The sequence below is a fragment of the Limulus polyphemus genome, unplaced genomic scaffold (genome assembly GCF_000517525.1).
Source record: "Limulus polyphemus unplaced genomic scaffold, Limulus_polyphemus-2.1.2 Scaffold354, whole genome shotgun sequence".
Lineage (NCBI taxonomy): Eukaryota > Metazoa > Arthropoda > Merostomata > Xiphosura > Limulidae > Limulus > Limulus polyphemus.
Genome location: NW_013665964.1, coordinates 184354 through 195103, shown reverse-complemented (window position 1 = coordinate 195103; position 10750 = coordinate 184354). Strand labels below are relative to the sequence as shown.

At 32.7% G+C, this 10750-nt stretch overlaps 1 protein-coding gene across 1 annotated transcript in view; it reads left to right on the top strand.

The window, feature by feature from the left end:
• LOC106457635 (regulator of G-protein signaling 6-like) overlaps window positions 1–10750 on the top strand; it is a 34271-nt gene that overhangs the window by 20110 nt on the left and 3411 nt on the right. Inside the window, exons 10-15 of the mRNA XM_013917069.2 lie at window positions 1231–1312; window positions 3230–3316; window positions 3810–3871; window positions 6729–6842; window positions 9014–9217; window positions 10178–10396. Coding sequence (XP_013772523.1) covers window positions 1231–1312; window positions 3230–3316; window positions 3810–3871; window positions 6729–6842; window positions 9014–9217; window positions 10178–10396 — 768 coding nt within the window. The remainder of the gene's footprint in view (window positions 1–1230; window positions 1313–3229; window positions 3317–3809; window positions 3872–6728; window positions 6843–9013; window positions 9218–10177; window positions 10397–10750) is intronic.

Sequence of the window (10750 nt, the reverse complement as noted above, 5' to 3'; positions counted from 1 at the left end):
ACACTATGAAAAGAAACTATGGAATGTTAAGTATACTATGAAAAGAAACTATGAAATGCTAAGTGTATTGTGAAAAGAAACTATGGAATGTTAAGAACTACAAAAAGAAATTATGAAACGTTAAGTACACTATGAAATGTTAAGTATACTATGAAATATTAAGTACACTATGAAAAGAAACTATGGAATGTTAAGTATACTATGAAAAGAAACTATGAAATGCTAAGTGTATTGTGAAAAGAAACTATGAAATGTTAAGAACTACAAAAAGAAATTATAAAAAGTTAAGCATACTATGAAAAGAAACTATGAAATGTTAAGTATATTATGAAAAGAAACTAAGGAATGTTAAGTATACTATGAAAAGAAGCTATGGAATGTTAAGTGCTCCAAAAAAAAATTATGAAACGTTACGTATACTATGAAAAGAAACTATGAAATGTTAAGTATACTATGAAAAGAAACTATAAAATGTTAAGCACTACAAAACAGAAATTATTAAACGATAAGTATACTATGAAAGGAAGCTATGAAATGTTAAGCACTACAAAATAGAAAATGTGAATTATTAAGAACTACAAAGAGAAACTGGACATTCTTAAGGACTACAAAAAAGAAACTGGGAATTCTTAAGAACTACAAAGAGAAACTTTGGCATGTTAACTGCGGTGTATAGTTGAATTTTGAAGTATTACAAACCACTAAAGATGCTAATGATGTACAGTAGAACAGTAACCTGTAGTTATATCACTTGGTATTTCTAATGATGAACTTTACTTCGTTTATTGAGAACATGACTGAGTAACACCAATAAGAAAGTCATAGTAATCGGTTTTAATGTTTCATCACAATATAATATACCTGTGGTAACAGTGAGTATAATATAAATATCTGAAGTCTCAAGTTTGTTAATTAACAAATATAATAATGAAATAAAAGAGTTTGACCTCACATATTTATAAAAGTTATCTAACTTTATAAAATCACGTTTTTCCTCTCTTATCATACTTACAGGTGGTAAAATGTACCCATTTTTTATTATTATAATACATTAGAAAAATGAACTGTGGTGTAACTTAATAGTAATATACACAAGTTAGAAGATATATGAATAAACCTGGTTATTGCAAAGATACTGTATTACAATAAATAAGTGGCTTATGAATTGGTGTTACACAAAGTTATAGCAATTATATGTTATCTTGATTCATGTAAATCGTTCTTCTTTAGTCTCATGAAAGAAAGAAAAAAATCTGAAAAAAGTATACTAGATAGTCAAGAGAAAGCCTACTGGCGTGTCCACAGACCACCGGTAAGAATTCCATTGGTATCTTGTGTTTATGAGTTAGTTACCTGCTCACGGACTCCAAACTTGCAAGCGTAGAGTTATGCCTTTATGAATACATTTTTTTTAAAACTATTTATGCAGTAAGTTACTTGTGTATCCATTAGGTTTTTTGGTTCCAGAGCTCATAGTAACCCATAAGCCACACAGGAATGTAAACAAAACTACCATCAATATAATATTTAATCCAAATACGTGAAATCCCTCATTTTCTATGTATGTTAAATAGAAAACAGATCATTTCCCAAAATTACTCAATGTGATAATAATAACTTCTGATCAGAGAAAGTTATGTACTTTAGGTAAACGGAAAATTTAAGGCTTAGAAATTATTTGAAACACCAATAACATGCAATTAAATTTAAATTAAAATCCAATCTACCCTTAGATGTGAAAAGGTTAACTTATTTACTTCTGAACGTTTAAGGCGTTTCATTGTATAAATAATTTGCGACTTTCCATTACTAATATGAACCAACAACAAATTTAATGAATTAGGAAATCCGAGGAAAGAAATGTGTTTCTTAAAGTAAATTTTTGTCTAAGATTTAGAAGAAAAAAAAGAGGCACTAGAATATTATAGATTCTCCTCCAAACCACTATTTGTGTCAAGTCTGTGTTTCAAAATTGTTTGGAATTAAGCACAAAGCTACACAATGGGCTATCTGTGCTCTGCTCACCACGGGTATCGAAACCCGGTTTCTGCGTAGTAAGTCCGCAGACATACCGCTGTGCCACTATGGGGCCGTTTTGAAGATGTAAGAACCATGCAATAATTATTAAACAAAACTGAATCTGCACACTTTGAGAAACTACACACATTACTTGTTAGTCGAATCTGCACACTGTGAGAAACTACACACATTAATAGTTAGTCGAATCTGCACACTGTGAGAAACTACACACATTACTAGTTAGTCGAATCTGCACACTTTGAGAAACTACACACATTACTAGTTAGTCGAATCTGCACACTTTAGAGAAACTACACACATTACTAGTTAGTCGAATCTGTACACTTTGAGAAACTACACACATTACTAGTTAGTCGAATCTGCACACTTTGAGAAACTGCACACATTACTAGTTAGTTGAATCTGCACACTTTGAGACACTACACACATTGCTGGTTAGTCATTTGATAAGAGCTTAGATTTTGTACTATTTTTACATCTGATTGGACAACGTGGACAGATGAAGAATTATTTATGTATGCGTGATTTGTATAAACTGTCACCCTTCTTAAACGTTTATTAAATACCCATTACTCAGTCATAGCTGTGAACTGCAGTTTCAGGTAATATCGGACTTCTCAGGCGAAACTGTAAACTACAGTTTCAGGCACTGTTGGACTCTCAGCCTAACTAGGCTAATAAAAATACATAATAATAACGATTATTACTAATTGAAGTTAAGTTTACAAGAAAAAATATTTCTTAACACAACAGTTAATTGGAATATGTGTAATATGTTAATACTCACTTTTTTGTGTTCGTGCGTGTGTCAGTGAGGGAGGGCGTCCTGAGTGACCTGAAATGTTAAAATTGTGAACGATCCATATTGAGAAGAAAAATATTAAACGAGTCATTGTCCTTATTTATGGTTGTGTCAACAAATGTCCATGATGCAGATCATGAGATATTAAAAATGTTATCAAATAAATGAAAAGCTAAATCTTACACGCCAGACAAAGACTTCACAATATGAATGATTTTGTATGTCTGTGCTAGCATAAATATTTTTGTAAACGATTTTTTGTTTATTTCATCATAGTTTCTTTCGTATTAAATGTTCATTTTATTTTCTTTACTAGTACAAAGAGATTATAAAATCGAAAATTAAATATATTCCACAAATGTTCCACAAACTAATTCTATTTTTCAGCCAGGAATCTTGAGTTGTTTTGAGAAAGGCCCATTAGCAAATAAACATACAGAAAAAGCCAAAGCCAAACAAGATCTAAAGAAACAGGTAAATCTTACAAGTAATATAAATTCTTAGATGAATATTTGAAAATGTTCAAATATCCCTGGAAAATATATATAACACTTGAATGAAACATGGTATGCTTTTCGGAGTACAGTACTTTTTATCTGTATAACCACATAACTATATAAGTGTGTATAATTAATCCGTTTTATTTCTTGTTGACTATGACCATCTATTTCTTGTCATTATGCCAAGAATGCCAGAATGTGCTCAAATTCTAACACAATTTAAGCATTGAAAGCAAATGATTACATGTTTTATGGCATAGAACATTTCTGGCACTGGTTGCATTTACCACTTTGTATCGCATAGGGCATTTCTGGCACTGGTTCAGTTAGGTTATCATGTTGTGTCAACAATGAAATATTGAACATATTATTTGAAATATTATAAAATTTTGTAAATATGTTATTTTAATAAGTGAAATACTTGTATGTATATATATTTGATTATTTCATTTTCCTTCATATTTCAGGTTTCGTTTCTCCAAAAATACATTTGTAGACCCAGAACGAAGCTCCATCAGGTTGTTGAGAGGTTAGTTTTATTTTGTATTATTTTGCGTTTGTTGCTGAAGTTGTTTTATACTATACATACCTTATGTTTTATTAAGTAAATAATGAATCTACGAAACTTACTTAGCCTTGAGCGTTAAGTAAACAATTTACAGTTAAATACAGTTTTTTTTTAAAGCCTTAAATCATTAGAGGTTACACTAATGTCTTGTATATTTCCAGTTCAACATAAAAAAATTATTTTGGCCTTTCATTTAAATAATAAGTTACCAAAAAACGCATTTATCAACAATATTTTGATTATGCATAAACTGGAACATTAATCTGCATCCGCGTACGTGAATATCGAACATTATTTTTGTAAAATTCACAAACTTGGAAAGAGAAACTCGCATAATTGTAAATTGCCGGTCAATTTTCTTTCTTATCATTTTGTTCATATGGCCGAATTAACCAATTGGCTATAAAAATTAAAAAGCATTCAACTTCGTCCATATCTTTTAATAATCTAGCAATTTTTCAGACGGAAATATTTTTCTATCATCAGCAAGGAAGAACACTATTTTGTACAATAATATAACTAAGCGTATTGTTCTGGTTGTTTCACGGTCCGGCATCGCAAGGTAGTTAGGGCGCTCGACTCGCAATCTGAGGGTCGCGGGTTCGAATCCCCGTCACTCAAAACATGCCCACCCTTTCAGCCGTGGGGGGCGTCATAATGTGACGGTCAATCCCACTATTCGTTGGTAAAGAGTAGTGATGACTACACTAGTCCTACACTGCTAAATTAGGGACGGCTAGCGCAAATAGCCCTCGTGTAGCTTTGCGCGAAATTCAAAACAAACAAACTGGTTGTTTCAAAACGAGCATGAATAACTATACGTAACAGTTTATCTATTTACAGTAATGTAAGTAATTATGGAAACACAAGCGATACACATACAAGAGTGATAAAGAACAAGTAATAGTAAATTCATTAAAATGATATGAAACATTGTCCCCGAGAATGAAAACGAATAAGGTGTGAAATTCATTTCGTATTTTGCATGTTTACCACTTGCTTTACACAAAACATTACATCTTTTATTCTGCCACATAATTTATCAAAGTTGTTTGGCCTTTCGATCTCCTCGGTTTTTCCATAAGCTCGTGCAACCTTAAGAATGTTCATATCGGGACTTTTAGTAAGTCCAGATCATGGTTGTGGGTGTTACGCTAGCTCCTATTCATCGCCAAGATATCATTATACCACATCTGCTGTATGCATGTATCATTATCTTGATGGAAGATGAGCATCCATCCGACCAGTCGTTTTTCTGAGGTAATGGTGTGACGGATCAGAATTTGAATGCATGTTTCGGAAGACAGGGTAGGGGTGTTATCAATTCTGTATAGATTATCGACACTGTTGCTTGAGATGCACCCCTAAAATTACACGCTTCATTGTATACGTTGAACACTGACTATGATAGTGTTTTCTCTCTCCACCGTCGTTAATTACTGTCTATCATTTCGAACATCGATTCACCTATAAAAGTACACCTCTCCAGCTAGGCTCATTCTACTATTTATGGTTCAATGTTCACTTGAACATTTTAATTCGATTACCTTTTCTCAGCAGCAATTTTCAAGTAGCTACATATTCATTGAGATGACTTCATGGTAATATGTAGCTTATTTTACTCTAGGTAACATTCACACCTATATATACAGCAAGATTGTTGGCAAAATCTGAAATCGACCGTCAATCATTCTAAATATCATACCCTGGGACACTTAAAATCACTTTTAGAATCACTCGATCACGTCTAACATTAACATTGCCAATTTTACGTACCCTTTTCAAGGCCTTGCACATAGCCTTATTGCTACATTTTCATGGAATAACCTTGACCAGTAAAAACTTTGAATTCTACACGCTTATCATGTGAAATTTCAGTCCTGGGAGACATGAGTGATATCTCCTCCTCCTACTACTACTACTACAACTACTGGGCATAGTATCATGTATTTTTATAGACCTGCTGCTGGTGTGGCACTTTCTGATTGGTTGGATGACACTCAATCACAATGTAAACTATCAGCACGTGAGTAGACTCTGAAACCTGGAATGACCTAGTGGTTAAGAAGCTCATCTCGCATTCTGTAGCGGGATCGAACCCCTCATCGAACATGCTGGACCTTTCACGCGTGGGTCCGTTATAATGTGAAATTCAACCCCATTATTCGTTCCTAAAGAGTACTTCAAGAGTTGGTGGGGAGTGGTGTTGACTATATACCTTCTATCTTGTCTAACATTTCATAATTAGGGACAACTGTAAGCCAGAAGCATCCACCACCAAAAGGTCTCGTTAAACCTAATAACAATATTAACTGTCACTTTTATTACACACAAACAGCTGACAGTGCGGATATAGTTCAGCAGCTTCGAGATTCTAACTCCAGACCCTTCGATCCACAGCTTGAAATCCTAATCGTTGGGTGAATCATTACTCCAAAATAGTATATTTTGAACAACACAACGTTGAATGACCAGGCTTTGCTAAATTCTCCACGTCATTTACTGAAAGGAAAAGCGTGTCACTGAAGTTTGATTCAGACTTAGAACTAAATATGATTTTTTTATTAGTGTACAGATTTATTTAGAAATATTTTTTTGGTTTGATTTTTACTCTACAGAGTGTTATTGTATATTTCTAGGCAATTAATTACTTCCTTAAAACCTAAATGATAGATCCGCTTTTCTTGAGCTTCTTTTTATATATTAGGAAACCATTAGTGAATATTTCGTTAATTGTAGTAACTTATTAGTTAAGACTATTCAAAAAATATCCAAGAGTTTTAGAATAAGCATAATACTGTGTGTTCATTGTTTTCAGTTTGATCCATCGATGTGAGTTATATGCCGAATTTGATCCATTTATCACGGATGTACAGCCAACAAATCCTTGGATATCTGATGACATCACATTTTGGGATCTAAATAGTGACTTGTAAGAACACGTTTGATAAAACGTACTTGTTTGGATACTTCAACTTAATAGTTCCATAAATGATTTTCTTATCTTTATACTCTTTAACACTCTCTGGAAATTAGCGTAACTATAACCAGCAGTAAAACACGTTTAATAAAATAATTCTTAGTAGGGTCGTGGCTAAGGGGCTCTCGGGTTGAAAGACCACGCCAATATTCTAAGAAATATTAAAGGTCCACTATCTTTTAAATATTAAATAAACACTTGAATTTCATGGAAATCACTTAAATTCTTTGCTTAGAAGAAAAGAAATCCATATTTTTTAAAGACCCCCCCCCTCTCTCTCTCTTTCTCTCGGTAGTGCTGGCTACGCCCCTGCTTAGTCTTTGTCCTTAACCGTATTTGTTTGGAGAGTAAAGGGAACAGCATTTAATTATTTTCCCTGAGTCATTCATAAGAATACTTTCAATTTATAGGCGTTATTGACTAACAAGATATGATTGTACACTGAACGGAAATTTAATTATTTCTATTCTTGTTTATTCATGTGGCAAGACCTTAGAAAAATTTAAATGTCAGTTACTTTACAATAAAAGTAAGCTTCATCTTTAATTTAATTATTCTCGGGAACTATTATTTTCCACGAGTCTATTTATTTCTAGGCCATACACGTTGTGGTTCCTTTTATCATGTTTGTTATGATTCTGATTACATGAAAAAAACAACAACATTGTTTTGGCATCACGTCACTAGTGGTATACTTTTCAGTCAATATACTTCGAATGTGAATATTTTAGTAGATACTTCGGACTCAAACTTAAGACATTGGAAAAAAATATAGCATATTCTCAACTGTACCTAACTGGGAGAAAAAGTTAAAACAACTGAGTCATAATTAAGTTCAATGCTGATAAAAGTAACTATACTGTTCATGTATTGATCTCCGGTGATTCAGTGGCAAGTCTGAGGGCTTATAACTCTAAAAAATCGGGTTTCGATTATGTCCGCGGAGGACAGGGTACAGAAAGCTCATTCTGTACCTTTGCGCTTAATAACAAACAAACATTCAGGCATAGAGCTAAAATCAGAAAGAGCAGAGTATTAAAAGTGGGAACGGGATATGAGTGAGGCATGCGACCTCGTTAATCTGTTTGAACAATTAAAGTAATAACAAGCATTTATTTCTTTATTTCATTGCCAAAAAGCTGGTAGTTAGATTTCAAAAACATTTAAGTACACTAAAAGAAAATTTGTTCTTTTAAGAGCAGTTGGCCATTAAACTTTTTATTTTCACAAATGATTTTATACAACGAAGTTAACCTACTTGTACTATACCAGCAATTCACATAGCTTCTGTCAAACGTATTTTGGAAATGAAGTCATTAATTTTCATCACTTTAAGCACAACATTTGGAGGTAATAAAGGATAATCTTTATCACTCGAGAACCCTGCTTTCATTTGTTTAACAAATTCTGAAAATCTTCAGACGTATTCGACTTCAAGCTTTAATACTAATGAGAGTAATTCAAGATATACAAGAAAGACATCAACACCAAAGATCAGTGGTTCTCAACCCTTTTATGACGCGTACTGTTAATCAGATTTTGAGTAAGCCGTGTACCCCAGTTTGTAAGAATAACTTAACAGTAGTGTATATTTGGTAAATTAAAAGAAATAATTGAAGATGCGTCAACAAAATAAGCGAATGCGGAGCGCTAACTAGTGAAAATCATGGTAACTCACCAAGACTGCCTTCTAGTTTTGAGGTATGTGGTTTAGTTGCTTTTTTAATACTTTCTTTCAGCGATCCAGAGCCTATAACGCTCAAGATTGGATTTCGATACCCGCGGTGGGAAGAGGACAAACAGATCATTGTGCACCTTTGTGCTTAACAGCAAACACACAAACCGATAACCTTTTCGTTATGGATTTCCGTTTTGGAATGTATAAAGTCATTAGCTTTAGATATATATATATCAAATGTTTAAAAGTAAATCAAGAAAATCTGTCAGTCTTTTATAAGAAAGTGATTAACAAACAAATACTATAATAACGCCAGCATTGGTGTATAAAAACTTTAACTTTCTTTGTCGTTTATCTAGTAGATGTAGAGAATAGAAATACAAGTAACTATAAAAATTGAGATTTGCCTTAAATATCACGCAACATAATGTTCCGATTCTTGTAGTGTTGAAACGCTGACTGAAAAGCGACTCAGACGTTGGGGAATTTCCTTGGAAGAACTGTTGACAGATCCCATGGGTGAACTGGAATTCGAAAAGTACCTAAGAAAAGAATACAGCCATGAAAACATGTGTTTTTGGAAGGTAGTCCAATGTTTGAAGAGTGGTTCTCAAGCTGCTGTTGCAAATAGAATCAACAAAATTTACGAGTAATGTATCATATGTTCTAGTTTCAGATATCATATGTTCTAGTTTCAGATATCATTTGTTCTAGTTTCAGATATCATATGTTCTAGTTTCAGATATCATATGTTCTAGTTTCAGATATCATATGTTCTAGTTTCAGATATCATTTGATCTAGTTTCAGATATCATATGTTCTAGTTTCGGATATAATTTGTTCTAGTTTCAGATATCATATGTTCTAGTTTCAGATATCATATGTTCTAGTTTCAGATATCATTTGTTCTAGTTTCAGATATCATATGTTCCAGTTTCAGATATCATTTGTTCAAGCTAAAAATTTTATATTACTTTTATTCTATCAAGACTGATTTCGGTCTTCAAAATTCTGTCTGTCCCAATTTCCATAGACTCAAAACTTCACTATTGCTTAGTTATCCTCAATTTTTAAAGTCGTTAGTGCTTATTATTGTTTATTTGTTTAGTTCTCAAAGTTATAATATTTGTTAGATTAGTCTAAATCTCCCAATTACATAGCTTATGTTCAGTGTTGTTTGGTTTGCCCTATTTTTCATATAGTCAAGGCTTTAATATTACGACGAAGATTACCTTCTTCTGGAATTTTTATCATCAATTTATGTGTTTGAAAACACGAAGTGGTTGGAATACCGATTGTTTATGAGTCAGAACTTCGGCAAACAATACAACATGAGTCTTGAGACTACGATAACTTCGAGCAAATGAATATAAATATTAATATCGGGCATGTGGAATTCTGAAGCTTTGGAATACATTTTATAAGAAATATTAAACCTATTAATTAAACAGTTCACTGTTTGCTCGTTCTTATGAGTTCGATAAGAGTAATGAATAAGAGGCATAGTAATATTCCATAATATAATATATGTTTATCTCATTATAATGTTACGTTAAGTAAGTAAATTGTGTTTTTATGATATTCACCTGTAAATAATTATTATCTTCAGAAAATACTTGGCACCTGGGGCTCCTTGTGAAGTTAACTTGGACAGTATGACATTAGATATTACTTACAAGCTTATGAAAAGCCCATCTCGATACACATTCGACGCCGCTCAAGAACACGTTTTCTTACTGATGAAAAAGGACACCTATCGTCGCTTTCTTAAATCAGATCATTACCGGAATCTCCTCAGCAATACCCAACAAATCGAGCAAAAGAAAAAGTAAGATACACAGTAATTACAGGAATTTTTAAAATATAACGATGAAAGAATATATAACTAAAGGTGAAGATATACATATCCCGGTGAAACTACTTTGACTGAGATATTGGTTATTGAAATTTATTTTCCGTACAGAGTTTCAATCATTTACTTGTATTTTTACTGCTATGTAACTGCATTTGTTTCTTATTGAAAAAATATAGCTCTATAGTGACATTACGACGTGAAGGTGTATTGATAATTATAGGAATATTAGTTGTAGATATGTGTCATCATAATGGAAAGAAAATCAGTTACCTTTCGCAAACCTGATCATTAGCCCATCTCATCAAAGCATATTATATCTATATGTTT